Here is a 20,091-nt window from a genome sequence, read left to right as displayed (position 1 = left end):
AATAAGCGACCAAAAACCGCTAGCGGTTTTTTCAGTGCCCCATAGACTCCTATTCATTTTTTCAGGCGTTAAACGCCTGAAGAAAGGTCATGTCACTTCTTTTTCTGCTAGCAAAAAAAGCTAGCAATAAAAAAAGCTAGCAGAAAAAAAAAAGCTAGCAATTCACATAGGGCTACATTTTATGGAGGCTGATTTGGCCGCGAAATCAGCTGTCAAAATCAGCGTCCATGTCCCCGTGTGAACGAGTCCGGACATGGTCTCTGTTCTTATCACTGACTTGACATTTGCTAGGCCTGCCAGCCATTTTCATGTAATATCATATGTCTCTACATCACTAGCTCAAGGAAAGAGAAGACATTGCTCCGTGACTGAAGGCCTCTCATCATCATCATCATCATCATCATCATAGGGCCATATTTACAACTCGTGCCCTGACTTCTAATGGAAACATTAAAGTTAAGTCAGTATATATCATGTAGCAGTGTATCTGAGCCTCTGTATCGATCCTCACAGTACTTCATCAATGGTTTCCTCCAACACATTATAGGGGCCTCAGTTGTAGCCTTTGCCTCCATCCCATGACCTTACACTACATGTCTTGTGCCCATATATTTAGTATCTCTATTGGTAAAGGAGAAATATAGAAAAAACAAACAAACATAACCCTGGGTGGCGTTTGCAGTGATCAGACATAAGTCTTATCCTTGAACATCCAGTGAGATGCTTTGTGGAATTCAGACAGGGACAGTAGCCTGCAAGGTGCTGCTGGGTGTCCGGCTTATTCCAGGTACATACACTATGTGATCAAAAGTATCCAGACACCTGGCTGAAAATGACTTACAAGTTCGTGGAGCCCCCCATCGGTAATGGAGGGGGCTTGCACCCCTTGTTGTTTTGCGTGGCACTATCACAGCACAGGCCTACATTGATGTATTAAACACCTTCTTGCTCCCCACTGTTGAAGAGCAATTCGGGGATGGCGATTGCATCTTCCAACACGATCGAGCACCTGTTCATACTGCACGGCCTGTGGCGGAGAGGTTACACCACAATAACATCTCTGTAATGGACTGGCCTGCACAGAGTCCTGACTTGAATCCTATAGAACACCTTTGGGATGTTTTGGAACGCCAACTTGTGCCAGGCCTCACCGACCTACATCGATACCTCTCCTCAGTGCAGCACTCCGTGAAGAATGGGCTGCCATTCCCCAAGAAACCTTCCAGCACCTGATTGAACGTATGCCTGCGAGAGTGGAAGCTGTCATCAAGGCTAAGGGTGGGCCAACACCATATTGAATTCCAACATTACCGATGGAGGGCGCCACCAACTTGTACGTCATTTTCAGCCAGGTGTCCGGATACTTTTAATCACATAGTGTATAATGCAGCACACAGCCATGTCATCTCCAGAGACCAGCATTAGTAGTAGTAGTGGTGTGGATGGTACTGAGGAGCTTGGTGACTATACACATGATGCCGCCATTACTAAAAGTCAGAGGGTGCCAGGAACTTTATTAAATGGGCTCTCATGGTGGAATGGCTGCAGCCAAATAGAGATGTTTGTCGGGTCACTATCTGGCAGTGTAATGGATGCCGGAAGGACATTACCCTGCTGGAATACATAGTGACTACTGTACAATGTGCTGGAGGAGGCGTAATGGTCTGGGGCCAGTTCTTATGGTTCGGTCCCGATATTTCCTATACACTGTCTACCAATAAGTATTTGGACACCCAGTAAAGTTTGGCAGAGGTGGAGTTATAGTCTGGGGGTGGTTTTTCCCGGCATGGACTGGGACACCTGGTCCCAGTGCATGGTAAACTCAACGCTGATACCTATTGCACTATTTTAGATAACAGTGTGCTTCCCACATTATGGCGGTTCTATGGGTCAGACCAATGTTACTTCCAGGATGGCAACGCCAGCTGTCATGTAGCGAGGTCTAACATGGCTTGGTACAGTGACAATCAGGTTAACCGACTAGACTGGCCTGCCCAGAGCCCAGACTTGAATCCTATCGAGCACCTCTGGGATGAGCTGGATCGCGGAACTAAGGGGTGCAGCAGCCGTCCAAAATCGGTGAAAGAACTTACCAGCCTTCTCCAAGCTGAATGGAATAAACCACCACTAACCGTCATACAAGGACTTGTGGAAAGCATGCCCGCAGGGCTGAGGCTGTAATTGCCGCTGGTGCCGCTCGGACCACAGGTGTCCAATTACTTATTGGTAGACAGTGTACTATGGCATATACAGACATTATACTATAAGTTGGATGGTCAGGGGGTTCACATACTTTTGGCAATATACAGAAAATCTTTTATATCATTTAGGATCATAAAAAGGTAACATAAAAAGGGGCAGATTCAAGTCCCCCGTGTTTGAGTATGACATTACTATAGGTAAAATCTGGTCTTCTCTTCTCCATCATTTTATTATAGGGGGCGACTTTCGGAGGTTTCATATTACCTCACATACGTATGGACATATTATATTAACATTCCCAAGGAGTCTCTAGTCTGTACGCACATCCTATGGTATATGGCTGTCTCCACCAGACTCCACAATAACCCCAGTAAAAGGCAGGTGTTACTACGGGGCCTCAGACATAGATTGGGTAATTTATTGAGAACTAACATGACAACAGATTGAGGTAAATTCTCGCCACATCATCACATTTTATATTTCATGCCTTAGCGTCCCAGTTCACACCAAGGACCAAACATGGACACAGAATTAGGACAAAGATCACAAAAACCATTGTTAATAGAAAAACAACAAAAAGATTTAATTTCAGCACATCGCCCAAAGGAAAAAAAAAAAAAAAGGGTCTCATAGCACAAAGTCCCTTATAGTAGCCAGGAGGGTAGGAGTTGTAGTCCATGATCTATACTAGTGAGAGATCATCATTGTGCGTGATCACGAGGGTTGGGGACACTGAATGGTTCTATGAATGAAGGACATGTTAGTGTTCACATTGTGCGTTTTCAATCTCATACTTTATTGCAATGACTAATGTAACACTCCTCCTTCTTTGTCATAAGGTAGGTGAAGCCAATGGAGATGCGACTACCAATCAAGCTCACAGATATTCGCAGTAAGCTACAGCTGCATGCAACGTTTAGCCATCTGGTTGGTGGTGCTCAACAATGGTGACCGTCGCACATTCACCAATGGGTTTTGATTAGAGCCATGGTAGGCGGGTACAATAGGTATCACATGATTGGCCATTAGGGGTGGCACAATAATCTATAGCTACCTTGCTTACAGGGTGAGACAGTGTGCCTGCCTCATTTACATGAAAATACAGGGAGACAGTACTATCTTAATATCTCAGAAGGCAATATGATCTGTACCTATTGTGATTATAGGTGAGACAAGTAAGTAATGCTCTCTGTGCCCATCTCAATTTAGGGGTTACAAGGATGGGACCATCCTATTTGTGCCTACTTCAATGATAGGGGAAACAAGGAGGTGGTATGATCTGTACCTATTATACTTATGGGAAAGACAAGGAGGTAGTACTATCTGTGCCTGTCTCAATTATGGAGAAACATAGTGGCAGTACTCTCGGCGTCTATTTCAATTAGAGGAGTCAATCTGGGACAAACTCAATTACTATGGAGACAAGGAAGCAGTATGATCTGTAACTATTATAATTATGGGGAAGGTAAGTAGATAACACTATCTGTGTCTGTCTCAATTATGGGAAGACAACCAGGCAGTACTATCTCTGCCTACCTCAATTATGGGAGAGACTAGACAGCAGTATACTCTGAGTTATGGGAGACACTATTACCCGGAACTATATCAATTATGGGGAAAACAGGATAATCTGTGATTATGTCAATAATGAAAGAGACAAGGAGGCAGTACTATGTGCGTCTACCTTAACTATGAGAGGAAGAAGTGCAATCTGTGCAACTATGAAGAAGACAAGGATGCAAGAATATCTGTGCCTATCTCAATTATGGGGAAGACAAGGAGGCAGTACAATCTGTACCAACATCATATACAAGAATAGTCATAGAAATGGATACCGCTGTTTACTGATGGCTCCCATTGACTTATAATGGGGCTCTGTCTCAGTGACCTTGGTTTTGATGCGGCAAATAACTGTATGCAGCGCAATTCTTCCCATTAAAAACAACCGAGCCTTCAACACAGATGGGAACATAGCCTAAGAGGGATCATGTGATACACCATGTGACTCGACAGAACAAGGAAGTACTATATACATATATATGTAATGTAATTATTATTATTTTGGTCTCATTTATTACATGACATGTCAGTCGTCACCACTAAACCAAAAAAATCCCATGAGCTGAATTATGTCCGCAAAATGGGGAACAGAGTTTCACACGTCATATTCCCATTGAAGCTAATATTTCCCTTTAAGTTGGTGTTTGAGCCCTACCGGTCTGGCAAGATATAACAAAATTCATCTACACCAGTGCCCCCTTGAATTATCTACCTATATACCATTCAGATCCTCAGATTGCGAAAATTTAACTCAGCCACATCCATTATAATAAGATGTAATCCTCTCCATCACTACATTCCCTTACAGAAATCAATGTGCCTCCTCCGGCAAGTGCAGGGAAATGTCGTCCTTGCAGCAGCTCTCACAAATGTAATAGTCATGAAAAATATAACATTGTCCAAATTCTGTGTTAGAGTATTAACATGAAAATACTTCTCATCTACAGAGGTCCTCGAGTCGTCTTCAGTCAGGATGCTCAAATTTCTATCCAGCAACTATCTCTTCCTAGGAAAGCTGAGTGGCAATAAACATACCTGTGATTCTAACTTTTATAAGGAGTTCTCACAGAGACAACCCCTTCCATATGTCCTACTTCCTTATCACCAGCTGTTTCAGGGCTGGGACCGGTTTTATTTCAATAATGCTGAGACAAGGTCTTTAACCTCAATGCCTCAAACACCCAGAATAGGGTCCATTCCAGCTGTGTAACCCCCCAATGTCATCCTCCTGGCAGTGCAACCCCCAGCAAATTGACACGAACCTCAAGGACAGGTGATAGGTTCTTACTGTGGGACAACCCCTTAAAGTTAAGGCCCTACGCAGCAAACCGCAAAAAAAAAAAAAAAAACCTTGCAGAGGAAACAGTTTTTATTTCTACTGGGTTTCCATAATATGGTCACTTATGTCACGGTCTGGGCCCCACATTGCAAAAAACACTTGTGCTTTCTGGCTATTCCCAGCCACACATTGCAGAAAAAGAAATCTACAGCTGAAATTCTGCAATTTCGAAAACGCTTGTGGTTTTCTACCTACAGAAACGCTGCCGGTTTACGTATACATATAATAGGGACAGACAGTTTGCAGAGGAAACGCTGCAGGCTTTCTGTGAAAAACGCTGCTGGAATAAAAGCAATGCATTTGTCATTTTTTTTTTCCCCACAGTGTTTTTTGGTTGTGGCTTGCTACGTGTGGCCTTAGTCTTAAAGGGGGTTTCGATTACAGATCAGTGAGCGTCCGACACCCAGGTAGACACCAACAAACTGTTTGAAGAGGCCATAGTGTTCGGGAGAGCGCTGCAGCCTCTTCACTACTTGCCAAACACAACGCCATACAGTGTATAGTGGCAGCTCAGCCTCATTCATTTGAATGGGACTGAACTCTGAACTAGTCATGTGACGCCACGCAGCTTCAAACACCTGATCCATAGGATTCCTGGTGTTGGACCCATGCTGATCTTTAATTGTTGATCTATTATAAGGACAGGTTATCAATTAATAAGAAGTCCTAGAAAATCCCTTTAAGGCTTTGATCAGCTTTTTTGAAGCTGGCATGGTGGCCCCTTATATAGCAGTCATAGCCTACAGGAGACGACAGGATGTGACATCCACTTACTGGACTATCCCAGCAGCCCTTTAAACAATACTTGATCAACAAGAGAAAAATCAAACAATACTAAAAATAAAATAATTGATTGGCAAATACAACATAAAATCCATTTCATTATTCTTAGAGAAATGCATCAAGACATTGATAAACACTTATGTAACTACTGGGAGTCTCAGGCGCCAGGGCCTAAGCACAGAGGCAGCTTTGTCACACTGTGGGCTTTCCCTTGGTTGGCGCCAGGTGCTACATGTCACCCATAACAGTTGTCATCACCTGACAGATATTGGTACAGGTAGACAAAGAAGCCCCTTCTGTGCCAACAGGTCTATAGTGCATTGATTGGTCATCAGAAGGCCAGAATGTAGGCACAAGTGAGCACGTGGTGATCCCAGCATAATGCCCGCTGTATAATCCGTGTTCAAAGAAATCTGGGCAGGAGTGTCACCTATAGGAGTGTACAAGGCAAGGTTGTCCATGTAACACATGAAGGAGGCAGAGGACCACTAGTATCAGCCCTTGTCCAATAGGTGCGTATGCTGAAAGGATCCAGGGGGCCTCGGAAGAGCAGTGACTGCAACGCAGGATCTTATTTGGAGTCTTGAAGTTCCTTGGCTTTCTTCAAGATAGGAAGAACATCCCCGTCTGAGAGCGGGTAATCCTGGAGGGATGTAAGAAACATGGATAAGATGCAGTGAGTGGGAGGTTTAGTGATGGACAAGACGTTTAAGTATATTAACCCGTTACACTTCACTGATGGGGGGGGGGGGGGCGGGGGGTTGTATTTACAAAGAGCTCTCTGAGTTACTCTAGCAAGCTTGTTCGACTGACAGATATTCCCTCTAACCCCATCCAGTCAGCCAAGGGTGCACGTATTAACAATAGGAAGATAGATACCATATATACTCGAGTATAAGCCGAATTTTTCAGCAGTTTTTGTGCTGCAGAAGCCCCCCTCAGCTTATACTCGAGTCAAACAAAAAAAAAAAAAAATGTTCTAAATCACTCCTCTCCCTAGAATACATATAAAAGTAGAAAATGACTGAAACACATACACATTAGGTATCCCTGTGTCTGAAAGTGCCTGGTCTACTGAATATAGGGTATCTGCAGTGCTCCTGTTCCGTCGGGAAGGGGTTAATAGGAGCACTGCAGATACCCTATATTCAGCCAGGCTGAATTCCAAAGGGGGGGGGGGGGGGAAACAAAACACAACTCAGTCCTCAAGCTCAGGGAAGGGGTAGACAGACAACCAAAACACCCCCTCCCCTTCCCCAGCATCTACTGCACCCAAAAACATTTTAATTTTTGAAATTTTCCAGTAGCTGCTGCATTTCCCCCCTAGGCTTATACTCGAGTCAATAAGTTTTCTCCGTTTTTTTTGTGGTAAAATTAGTGGCCTCGGCTTATATTCGGGTTGGCTTATACTCGAGTATATACGGTAAGTAAGAGTCACCTGAATCAAATTTCTCCTTTTGAATTGCTGCCACCATTGGCAAGATAAATTTTGGTATGCAAATGAGCAGTTTGGTGCAATGGCCACATTGTCAATGTGGTAGGAGACACCTTCAATGCTCCAAAGAGCTAATTTATAGGGCAAAAACAGTGATCTCAGCAATGGAGGTAGCAATTCTCAAGGGGAAACACTGTTTGATGTAGGTAACCGTAACCTATGTATCCATCTGCAGGGCTGGGGTAATATGCTAGGGTCTGGTGACACACTCTTTAATCCCAGAAAATCCCTTTAACAGTAGGCATTTACAATGGTCACCTTAATTCCTCCATGTAATATCTCACCTGGAGCAGCCTCATGTTCACTGTGAAGTCCCCTACTAATAACTGGTCACGGATTAATCTGCAACAAGAATAGAAGGTACAAGTTAGATAAGGAGGAAACGACCCTAAGGCTGGTTCATACTCGAGTATTCGGTCCGTGTAATACACCAATATGTCGGCCTTATTTCCCACACTAAACACATCTATGATGGGGTACCTGCTTCCCATGGAAATAGTGCCCTACCCTCAAAGCAGGATTTCAGTACAGGACAGTAATCACACAGGGGCTTCTGGCATCCTAAAACATGTTCGGGTCCCTACTCAGTGTCTAAGAAATAAGGTTGACATGGTCCATACTTCACGAACCAATATGCCTGTGTGAATTTGGTCTAAGTCTTGCTACTCACTCCACATGGAAAAAAAAAAATAAAAAAAAAAAATAAAATAAATATGTGTGGTTGTACAGGATCTATAATGGTGAACGTAACAACCCATAATATACTTACATCAACATGGCGCACGAGACCTTCAGGAGGAAGTCAAATCTGTTCTCATCCGCAAACAGCGAATCCCAGATCCGGATGACATCGGGCAGCACAAACTCTTGGGAGAGGAGTAATGTCAGCCAGCGGAAAGCGAAGAACTGAGGCTTGATGTTCTGTTCTTGCTGGGAGTAGACAAAGGCTTTAGGTAACCCAGCAATGTTAAAGGGATTGTCCAAGATTACAAAAACATGGCTGCTTTTCTTCCCAAAACAGCACCACTCGTGCTCACAGGTTGTGGGTGGTATTGAGACTCAGCCCATTTATTGAGCTCAGCTACAATAATAGACACCGCCTATGGGCAGGAATTCTCTACTTCTGGTTTGTTCATCAATCCTCTCTGTGATCTACTCACCAGCCTGAGGTAAAGCTCCTCATCCTCTTCCTTCAGCGTGGAGTAAACCCGCTCCATCTTTGCCGTTATTCCGCACTGAGAGTCATCTAGGCTCTTGATGAAATTGTCCCGGATCTCGGCCATCAGATTGGTGAAGCAGAAGAAGGTGTCAGCCTCAGCATGCTCTGGTTACAAGAGTACACAAGACTGAGCGTTACATGGTGACCCTTGGCACCGCTAGTCAATAGAAAAAAAACCCATGACCAATAGGACTAACAGAACAAGACAACTTCAGTTCTGACCTCACCTCTCCAGACACCGTTAGGATTTGTGGCAAATGTGTAATAGATGGGTCCGACTATTTCATTCATGCCCTGCACGTAGGCTATGCCAGGATTCAGCTTGGCATAAATGAATAGGATTCGCTCCACCACCTCCCAGTGGGCCTCGCAGCCGCTGGGCAAGGGCTCTATATCACTCAGCGAGTGCGAAGCCGAGGCCTTCAGTGGAGAACTCACCTGGGTGGTAAAGAAAAGGCTGTATATCAGGGGGAGAAGCAATAGGGTCACCATCTGAATAGCGTGCCTGTCAAGGTGTGGGCACTGCCATTCAATAACATGGTAGTTTTTGTCTTAAAGTGTTGTCCAATATTAGAGAGAAAAAAGTTTTGGCTGTTTGACGCAGTAGCAGTGGCACCAGTGACTTTAGGTTCATTGGCCACCTGACCTGATTTCAGTTTAGTCTTATTCAATGTTGCAATACCAAACACAACCACTATACAATATATGGAGCTGTACTTGGAAAATAGTAACGAGGCCACAGCATTCATCCATAACCTGTGACCTCCTCTAACAGGTGCAGCAGCCGGATATCAGATTCTTAATCTAATGACCTTTCCTGAGCTGTAATACTAAATACAGCCTCCAGAGCAGAGTGGCACTGTTCTTCTTATACTGGAAACGCCTTTAAGGAATGTACAATTTTTACTATCATCCACAGACTGTGGACAGGTACACACTATATAAACTGCAAGGCAAGTAAATCTCTACATACAAAAGGTTGATAACATTACAGCTAGACTTGTCCTAATAGACCTGTCCGTTCCTTACATTTGTAAGGCCACTCCTGTTCCTTGCTACAGTCTGTGACTTTAGTGTGGTCTGTTCGACTCGCTTCCTCAGGGTCTCGTACTCATTCTCTGGGTCCATGATGAGCTGGCAGGGGTATTCCGTGGCATTCAGGAAAAATGAAAAGTCAGGACACAGCCTCCTGGTATGAGAGAGACAGAATTAGGAACAAGTAACAATGAGAGTCTGGTGTATCAGCTCACCTACTATGTTAGAAAATATGGTGATTAAATCTACTCGACCCTCCCAAGGAAGACAACTACGACTACATTCACTCTCCAATTAAATAAAATTAACGGACAGAAAGCAATGACCATCAGTTCATAATACCTTCATTAAAGGGGTTACCCGGTTTCTAATATTGATGGCCTGTCCTTAGGATAGGGATATACAGGGATCCCGGGAGTCAGGTGTCAATGGGACAGTGCTGCAATATCTACACTCACTGCGACACTTTGAACAGCACAGAGAGCTGTGATATCTGGGTACCAGTCCCATACCAAGGAACCCGTAGATCTAATATGGATGGCCTATCCTAAGAACGGGCCATCAAGGTTAGAAGCCGGATAACCCCTTTAACCGAAACAACCCATTTTATGAATTCAGACCGTTACAGGCAGGAATAGTTGCCAAAGGCCCCTCATAATAATTTTAGGACTAGTGGGGGTCCCAGCAGCTGGAATCTAATCTGTCACCAATTAGGCGGGGTAATACTTGCCAGGTTAGTCTAGTTCTTGACCAAAGTCACTCAAGTAGCAGTCTTGGGCATTACAGTAGGAAATATCACTTTAAGCTATACAATACCAGTCAAAACAAGCAGCGGCCATCTTGCTTACCTCACATCCTTGTCTATCTGCAGCAGTACCTCATTGTCTTTGAAGTATGTATTCCACCGACTGTCTGGATTTGGGTTAAGGGGCTAAAAGACATCATTAAATGTCTGAATTATGTTAGAAAAAAAAAAATAGTGGTAATTTCTTAGATTTAATTAAACAAAAACAACACAGCTTTTGACTATCATCTTCATTAGAAGAGTCTCCTAACCATAAACTTTCTGACAACTGGAACGCAGCAAAAAGTGTTTAGTTTTCCTAAAGCACTACCCCTGGTCAAATGCAGTATGACAAGGTGCCAATCAGCAACAATATTAGGGTATGTTCACATGGTGGAAAAGGTGGCAGAAACCTTTTCCGCCTTGTGAGCTTTCTGTGCATCTAGCCGCGACGGGATGTCGATGCAGCATCAGCATTCCGTCGCGGCATCCCGCTCCTGTTTAGGCCCGAATGAATCAGCGTGATACAAGTGTATCAGATCCTCTAGAAAGAGGAGAGTGGATTGTGTAAAAAGATAGTATACTAAGATACAAACCCCCAAAATGATCAGTATACAGTGGCAAAAGTATTCATATTCCTTGAACTTTTTCACGTTGTCACTTGACAACCACAAACTTAAATGTATTTTATTTAGATTTTCAGTGATAACCAACACAAAGTAGCAGATAAAAGTGAGATGGAAGTAAAATGATACAGTGTTCAAAAATGTAATCAAACAAAAATCTGAAAAGTGTGCCATGAAAAAGTATTCAGCCCCCTGTACTCTGATACCCCTAAATAAAATCCAGTGCACACAATTGCCTTCAGAAGTCACTTAATAGAGTCCAACTGTGTGTAATTTAGTCTCAGTATAAAAACACCTGTTGTGTGAAGGCCTCAGTGGTTTGTTAGAGAAAACTAGTGAACAAACAGCATCATGAGGACCAAGGAACTCACCAGACAGGTCAGAGATAAAGTTGTGGAGAAATTTAAAGCAGGGTTAGGTTGTAAACACATATCCCAAGGAGCACTGTTCAATCCATCAAATTCAAAAATGGAAAAAGTATTCTACAACTGCAAGACATGGCCGTCCACCAAAACTAACAGATCGAGCAAGGAGAGCAGTGGTCAGAGAAGCGGCCAAGAGGCTCATGATCACTCCAGAGGAGCTGCAGAAATCCACAGCTCATCTGGGAGAATCTGTCCACAGGACACCTATCCACAAGTGCACTCCACAAATCTGGCCTTTATGCAAGAGTGGCAAAAGGAAAACCATTTTGTGTTGGACTAGCATTTAAAAATCTCAAAAAAAACATGTAAAATGTTGGTTGTAAGGTGACAAAACGTATCAGTATGTCTCTGGAGTGTGGGATGAAACGCAGAAAAACACAGGGAGAACATACAAACTTCTTGCAGATGTTGTCCTTGGCAGGATTTGAACCCAGGACTCCAGCGTTAACCACGGAGCGGGGTATGAATACTTTTGCAAGGAACTGTATTTCAGCACTTACGTGATCTTCCAAAGTGACATCTTCTCTGGAAAAACTGAGTTTAGCTTTGGCAATTCCAGGCTGAATGATCATTTCCTTTAAGAAATGGGCATACGTTTCCCTGTAAGAAGAGAGGATCATGTGTAACAAACCAAAATGGCACCACGTTGAACTCTCCTGGACACCGCCACTCAGCTTTCTAATAAAGGGGAGGATTCATGGAAACTGCTGTAAAGAAAGAGCGCCTCCAAAATGAAAGCTTGATTCTAACTGGCTGCTTCGAGCAAAAGCACCACTTTTCATTGGCACCAGTTTTAAAAGGTCCAGAACAGCCGGACAGTGGCGGCGGCCATATTGGATGTGAAAAGTGAAAATAATCTGATAGAAGTCTTCTCACCTTTGTTTCTTCAGCACGGAGTCCCATATTAGCCGATCTGTTGGGAGATAGTTCAGTAATATCTGAAACAAGAACGGTAAGGGGTCAGTTTTAGTTTTGGGAAGGAACTTGTGACTTCAGTCTGAAGGGAGTGTGTCATCAGACCCAGCCCCGAAGATAGATCGGTTAGGATCATCTGCATCAAATAGTGTTACCTTATTGCGTATCGCTGCCTCCTGTTTGCAGATTGACTAAAACAGATATCTCAGCAATGGAGTTAGTGATTGGGGGAAACACTTTGATTCAGGCGACCCTAACCTAGCTATCTGCGGGGCTGGGGGGATATTCCAGGGGCTGGTGACAGACGCCCTCAAAGTATTTTAGTCTACAGGGGGTACTTACTTTCCAGCAGAGGCATCGAATCCCTCCTTCAAATGGTATACCTGTCAAAGGCAAAAAATAAAGAGAAGATATTTTGTAAGATCTTCAGGATGGCCGCCATCATATTCCTGTATTGATTTAATATGGCACCTGCCCATACAGAAAGCCTTAGGCAGCAATAATCTGGCCATAGGAGCCGACCCATTGAAGTCTATGGGAACGTTTTGGTTTTTTAGACATGTTCTGTGAATAGATGGGGGGAGACAAGCCGTGACATCATCTATTGTCACTAGTGGGTTCAACATAGGTCAGTGGTTTAACTTCTATTGTAATCCTGTCTGTGATGAAAATAGGGTGACTGCTACAAGAAGATTGGAAAGTATCAGTCTATTTTTAGGCTTAGGGGCCAGAGAGAAAATTGAAGGATTTCCTACGTTGTAAATTATTAGGACATGGAAAATTGAAAAAATAAAATATTTAAAAATATGCTTAACATAAAAACATGGTTAAAAAAAAACCTAAAGTGATTATTTTCTGTTGACATTTCCTTTAATGTTTTATATCCCTTTAATTATGTGGAATTAGACCCAATAATATTGCGTATAACAAAAAAAATTAGACCAATAAATTACAACATATCTTATTTTTATTCTTAACATCACGCAAGGATATGGTGACCCTTAATCTACCAGGACAATGCGGAAACCTGAAGATTTTGGCTGACAAATAACTAAAATCAAAGATTGGGAAATTATCTTCTGTCAACACGATGTGAACAAATAGCTGATATGGAGCTTTGCACTGCCTGCCATGTGTACTGAGCTTACCTGAAGGACACTGCTACCTCCCTGCTATTCCAGTGGCTGATAACAGAACAATATAGCTCTCACCCACAGATGACAGAAATCATTTCTTTATAAGGTCTTGTCCCATAAACCACCTTACACAGAAGAAAGCAATGTCCTAAGGGGGTACCACTGCCTGGCATCCCCTCCTCTATGCGCTAGAGTAGAGAGCTGAAAACAAAGAATAACTTAGGGTATGTTCACACTGAGTTTTTTGCAAGCTGAAAAAAATCTACTTCAGGAATTAGGAAACTTTTTTCACGAAATTTTTGTCACTTTTTTTGCTCCAGCACACTGTATGTACCTGGAAACTTCTCTTTACAAAAAAAAAATAAAAATAAAAGCGTTTTTTGAAGCAGATTTTGCAAAAACCGCATAAAAAAAACAAACATATAAAATAAACGCAACAAAAAACAGTGTCACGTTTTTTTCCACATCCCATTGAATTCAATGGATTTTCCCCAGGAAGAATCGACCTAAAAATAGGTCATGTCACTTTTTTTCCACTAGTTGAAAAAAAAACGCTAGAGGAAAAAGAACTGCTAGTGACTCCCATTGAAATGAATGGGAGGAGTTTTTTCAGGTGGATTTTGAGGCAGATTCTGTGTCAAAATCCGACTGCAAAAAAACTCCATGTGAACAAACCTTTAAAGGAAGTGTATTACCAGATCCCAGTAGATCAACCAAGATTGCGGATAGATAGGTTAGAGCCACCTGAATCAAATGGCATTCTCCCCACTTGTGAATCGCTGCCTGCGTTGCGGAGAGATCGCAATTCTTGTCAACATTTAAATTAATTTGGGAACCTTCCATTACTCCTTTTACTCATTTGCATAATGAAAAAACTGCGATCTCAGCAACGCAGGCAGCAATTCACAAGGGGAGAACGCCATTTGATTCAGGTGGCTCTAACCTATCTATCGGCGATCTCGTATGATATGCTGGGTGCTGATGTCCGAAACCATTAGTAAATATAGCTTCTCAAGTCATCCAGGATGAGAAAGAAGCTGTTTTTGACAGAAACAGCGCCATTTTGGTCCACAGGCTGTATCTGGTATTGCAACATGACTATTTAAGTAAAAGTGCAATACCACACATATTCCACGGGCAAGAGTGTGCCTTTGTTGGACTAAAAAATAAAGCAGACCTATCTTGTAATCCTGGACAAGCCTCACCCAGCTTTCCCAGAAATAGAAGAATGTTCTTAATGGTTAACAACCATCTAAATGAACCCTGTTTGCAGACACTGTGGAAAAGAAAACTACAAAGGCAAAGTCCATGAAGTCTGGCCAGGAGAGGTGATGACTGGAGACGTCTTACCGTTGAAGCAGAGCTCCCTCAGTACGGGCAGCTTGATGTGCGGTTCACTGAGAATACTCTGGAACTCTGCAATTCTGCAAACAGAAAAACATCACCTGATCATGTAGCATCTGCTGGTGACGTGCGGGGTTCTTCCTGCCTGGCAGATCCCCATACATACATTCAAAAAGTAAGGAGATGGCGGCACAGGTTATCAGGGAGTTTCCTGCTAAGTCACATGCTAAGCTAGTCCCTTTAAAGGGGTACTCCATTAGTGAGAATCAGTGCTCTCCCACCAGACTGGCAGGCAGTACGCCGGAAAGTCAGCTGCTGCACTGGCGTGTGATCTGCCACATTTATGAGGAGATGTATACCTCTTAAAGGGAGTGTGTCACCAGAATCCACCAGATCAACCAGCCCCGCAAATAGCTAGGTTAGGGTCACCTGAATCAAATGAAGTTTTCCCCTTCAGAATCGCTGCTTCTGTTATTGAGATATCGCCGTTTTATCAATATGCAAATAAGCTCTTTGGCGTAATGGCAACTTCCTGAGCTCATTTGCATAATGAGAAAAACAGTGATACCTCAGCAATGGAAGCTCCAATTCACAAGGGAAAACACCATTTTATTCTGGAGTCACTAAGCTAACTATCTATGGGCTGGGTTGATGTGCTGAGTTTTGGTGACACACTCCCTTTAATTTTGACATGTCGTGATGTCTGAGTACCAGCAACTAAAACCTAGAACTGTGTTACTTATGCCAGTAAATAAGTCGAGTTGCGAAGAACCAGCCTTGTCCTATCATTTCAGCAAATTGCAAACAGATGAAAAATTGGAAAAGGGGAATTTTGGGAGCAAAAACATCATTAACTCTTTATGCCAGAAGATTGGTTTAAAGAAATGAGAGCCACTATGTTTGGTTTTGCAGCTCAGAACCATTCACATCCATGGAGTCAAGGTGCAATACCAGACACAGCCATGGGCAGGTGTGGCACGATTTTTGAAGGAACGAAAAAGGTAATTAAGGCCCCACGGGATGTAATCGCAGCGCTAAAGCACTGCGGAAAGAACCGCAGCGTGAACCAAGGTTAAAATTAAAGTGATTTTCCAGGCTTTAGCAATTGATGGCTTAGCCTTAGGATAGGTCAATAATTGAAGCTAACTGGGGGTCTGACACCCGGGAACCCCACCAATCAAAACCAAGCACATTGTATAGTGGCTGTGACTGGTATCGTGGTTTAGCCCCGTTCATTTGAATGGGACTGAGCCGTATACAGGCCAAGATGTCATATGGACAGAAAAATGGTACTACTAATTTAACATACAAGCCATTTTAGGATTCGTACTCTATATATACAGATTCCTAGCTATGTGTATGTATTTATTGGTAAATGGCTCAATACATATTTTACATATATAAGCTCACATGATATATTTCATAAATACAATTAATATATTTAATGTTAGTCACTCATATACACTATATAGAAATGTGTGTGTGATGAACTTATACACATTATATATAGCTATTCATTAGAAAACAGACACAAACCTATGTACTCTTAAATATTATATAGATTAGATCTATGAACAGAGATACAGCACAAAGACAGACATAAGTTACACATTATACATATACACATACATTAAAGCTATTCATTATAAACATACAGATACAAACCTATGTCCATTATATACTATTCTATCTATGTCTATGCACACATAGGTACAGCTATATATTTATTATGTATAGTGTACAGCTATTAGACATATATACATTCTCTATACATTGTACCTATTCACACATTAGTTACACATTGTACATAGGCTCATACTTTATCTATACATGACACACATCCATCTACACATGACACCTATGGGCTCTCCCCAGGTTGTAGTGCTCCAGCCTCTCTGACACAAGAGCTGCTGCCTACACATTAACCCCTTGTTTGCAGGATGCCCTGCCTTGCCCCCCTTCCTCTATGCAGCAACCCCTCATCATCTGCCCCTACAGGACCCCCCTTTACCGCAGCTCTTACTTGCTCTTGTGCAGACTCGACATGTTGACTTCCGTTGGCTTCTGGGATGCAGGGGGAGGGCTGATGGCAGAGGCAGGAAACAGGAACCCTGGCAGAGCTGCATCTTCCTGCACACTGACACCAAGTATCCTCATCATCATCCTCAGTCCTGGCAGCCTGCTGGTCAGTAGACAGCAGTGCAGCCCATGGAGGGTTCCCTAAATAGCAGATTGCCAATAACCTGGGATTATAGGGAGGATCCCTTTATAGATAGTAGGGTCTCTAGTATAACACTACTGGCAGTCATCTGCTGTTTTATGTCAGCCTGTGACCTCACATACAGACTGCTATACAGGGCTCTGTACAACCCAGTGACCATGTCAATCTATCATCAGTCCCATCAGGGTTACTTTTGGATTTTTGGGATAGCCCTGCCTCCACCTCCCTGAGATGGTTAATACAGAAACAGCCACATATTCCCATCTCAGCTATGTTTGGCCAAGTGGAAAGACTTTAATGCCAAGTCCTTTGTTTTGTCAGCCTCATTTTCTTATTTTTCTGTAGCTGTGAGGGCTTGTTTTTTGTGGGACAAGTTTTTTATGACAAGAAACAAACTGCTTAGGTAGGTATGTGTACAAATCATAAATAGGAAAGTACAAGGATAGGGGATTTGTGTACACTTAAAATATAACTTTTATTAAATCATCAAAAGTTGAGATAAATAAGTAAAGCAATCGATCAGATGAAGTGCAGTGTGTGTTATTGAACGTAGGATGGAAAGTAGCACAGTATGTGCGCCAATTGTTATGCAGATACAATGTTGCAATTCACAACTACCAATCCACTCTACCCCAGTATTAGATATTACAACTGGAGTCAACTCGTCTGGGTGATACACTGTAACACTTTCTGCAGCTAATATACAATCCGCCACCTAGTATCCCCTCCACTCCTGCAACATGTTGTCTATTGTGATCTACATGTGACACTACGACCTCCACTCGCATTTTCAATGCGATTCTTTTTTAATTGTTTTTAACTGTTTTGTCTTCTCTTTTTTTTTTTTCTTTATGTGTAATATTAATTAAATTATTTTTGTATTAAGAACTAGTTTTGTTTTCTTATTTATGTTGTTATTTCTATACGGATACCATATAGGTTTATACACCTCTATCTGAGCTAGAAAAAAAAGAAAAAATCCCCCCAGTCAGCTGGCCCTAGTCTCAGTAAATGAGTGACTGAATGGAGAATGACATGTTGCAGGGGTGGAGGGGATACTAATAGGTGGCGGATTGTATATTAGCTGCAGAAAGTGTTACAGTGTATCACCCAGAAGAGTTGACTCCAGTTGTAATATCTAACACTGGGGTAGAGTGGATTGGTAGTCTGGGTGGTTGCTGATATAGTTATGAATTGCAACATTGTATCTGCATAACAATTGGTGCACATACCGCGCTACTTTCCATCCTACGTTCAATAACACACACTCAGCGTTTCATTTGAACGATTCCTTTAATTATTTATCTCACGTTTTGATCTTTTAATGATTTAATCAAAGTTATATTTTAAGTGTACATGAATCCCCTAGTCTTGTACTTACAAGTTTTTATGACACCATTTTTTTGCTACATATAAGTCATTTTTTTTTTTTTTTTTTTTTTTTTTGGGGGGGGGGGGGGCAAATCATTAAAAAATATGCAGGATTTTTTGTCCCCCACAGTTTACTTTGTAGTAATTTGTGGATTTTATTGGCACCATTATGGGGTACACATACAGTAGTTTATCAACTACATTTTCCTTTATTTGGGGATGTAAAGAACAAGCACGTAGGGTATAATAATCGAAAAATGAAAATGACTGGATTCTGGACTAGTTGTGTGACAGACATCAACATCAATCAATGGACCCCACTGACTTCTAATGGGGACCATTGGGTTCCACCATGGTGTCTGTCAATTTGGCATGAAGAGGCGCACTCCATAGTGTGCTTTGCACTCCTATTGAAGGAGCACTCCAGAAAATATAATCCCCCCACTTCTCCATTTGTAAAGTTCATAGTACAACCTACAAATCCATTCAATGGACATACTTCAGCCTACTATGCAGAGACAATCCTACAATCTAGAGGACCTGCAGATGGATCTGTATATGTCACATGACCTCTACAGTTCCTCAAGCCAAAGAGTAAAGTTGGGTTCTGTCCTTGAATCCGCTTGCAAAATGCGGAGAGAAAAGTTCTGCAAGCATAATTTTTTGGGCAGAAACCCAGTGGACCCTATTACTTTCTATGGGGTTCGTAGCTTTTTGCGGATAATCACTTTGTAAGCAGATTGGGTTTCAGTTTTTTGGGTCTCCAAGCGGACCGGAAGAATGGAAACCCAAACACATCTGTAAACTGAGTGTAAGACATCAAGAAGTCAGAGTAGGTATTCATGACCTGCATTCATTAAGTGTATGGGGTCTAGTATGAGGTCTGTATTTGGGGCTCTGGGATGTCAGAGGGGGTTTCAGCAGCTTTCAAACCCCACTACTACTACTGGGCGGGATGTTCTGTCTCGTATCTCATCTTTCTACACAGTGGAAATACAGAGGCTCAGCTTCATCTCGCCACTACATTCTATTACATTTACAGGAGAACCACAGTATCTTAGGATAATGGATCTCAACGTCACAGCATGTTACTATACTGTCTTAAGGACCTTTATTGAAAACCATACTGTATCCACTATGGATATTGGGCGGATCTAATTCCACTATCTATGTTTGTGACAGATAACACACACTGTAGAGTTGTTAAACCCACAGACACAAAGGAACTGGATGATACTTGGTTCATGAACTGTATGATGTCAGTGTCCTAGGCGTCTACTAGAGTTGGCTATGTAGTTCCTTTATTTTCCTCTGCCAGGGCATCAGCTACAGTGATCTGCATATACCCCTATTCACCGCTTTAAAAGCTATTATATAGTTCCCAATTTTTTGTTGGTAAAAATCGGGGGAACTTGGGTCCCAACAGGGTACCCCCCCAAACTTGCTTCTTTTTTTTTATTAAAGTGTGTCTTCCCATACAAAGTGTGAGAGTAACCACCAAGAACTGTATGCTGTAACCATTAAACTTGCATCTTTTTGCATTAAAAAGCTTCTGAGACCTTCCAGCAAGGACAGTGTCCCCCTCTAAAAGACCCTGATCACAGTGAGCATGTAAGCACCCCAACAAACAGCTCCG

The 20,091-nt window shown here is 42.4% G+C and overlaps 1 protein-coding gene across 1 annotated transcript; it reads right to left on the bottom strand.

The window, feature by feature from the left end:
* Positions 1-5,936: 5,936 nt before the first annotated feature.
* TBC1D13 (TBC1 domain family member 13) lies at positions 5,937-16,965 on the bottom strand. The gene is made up of 12 exons (XM_075259971.1): positions 16,887-16,965; positions 14,870-14,943; positions 12,726-12,766; positions 12,345-12,406; positions 11,969-12,068; positions 10,482-10,564; positions 9,628-9,787; positions 8,826-9,036; positions 8,540-8,703; positions 8,149-8,309; positions 7,664-7,721; positions 5,937-6,527 (listed from the first exon to the last, which is right to left on the bottom strand). The coding sequence occupies exons 1-12, from the start codon at positions 16,907-16,909 to the stop codon at positions 6,456-6,458; spliced, it is 1,209 nt and encodes a 402-aa protein (XP_075116072.1). The 5' UTR covers positions 16,910-16,965; the 3' UTR covers positions 5,937-6,455.
* Positions 16,966-20,091: the final 3,126 nt, after the last annotated feature.

This window comes from Leptodactylus fuscus, chromosome 11 (assembly GCF_031893055.1).
Source record: "Leptodactylus fuscus isolate aLepFus1 chromosome 11, aLepFus1.hap2, whole genome shotgun sequence".
Classification (NCBI taxonomy): Eukaryota; Metazoa; Chordata; class Amphibia; order Anura; family Leptodactylidae; genus Leptodactylus; species Leptodactylus fuscus.
Note: the sequence above shows the minus strand (reverse complement) of the source record. Positions and strands in the feature narration are given on the sequence as shown.

Excerpts from the sequence above, each read along its gene's own strand:
- TBC1D13 (XM_075259971.1), bottom strand. The coding sequence starts at position 16,909 with ATGTCGAGTCTGCACAAGAGCAA. Across the intron at positions 12,407-12,725 it reads TTCGATGCCTCTGCTGGAAA|ATATTACTGAACTATCTCCC; the intron begins GTAAGTACCCCC and ends TTCTTGTTTCAG. Across the intron at positions 7,722-8,148 it reads GTCTCGTGCGCCATGTTGAT|ATTAATCCGTGACCAGTTAT; the intron begins GTAAGTATATTA and ends TTCTTGTTGCAG.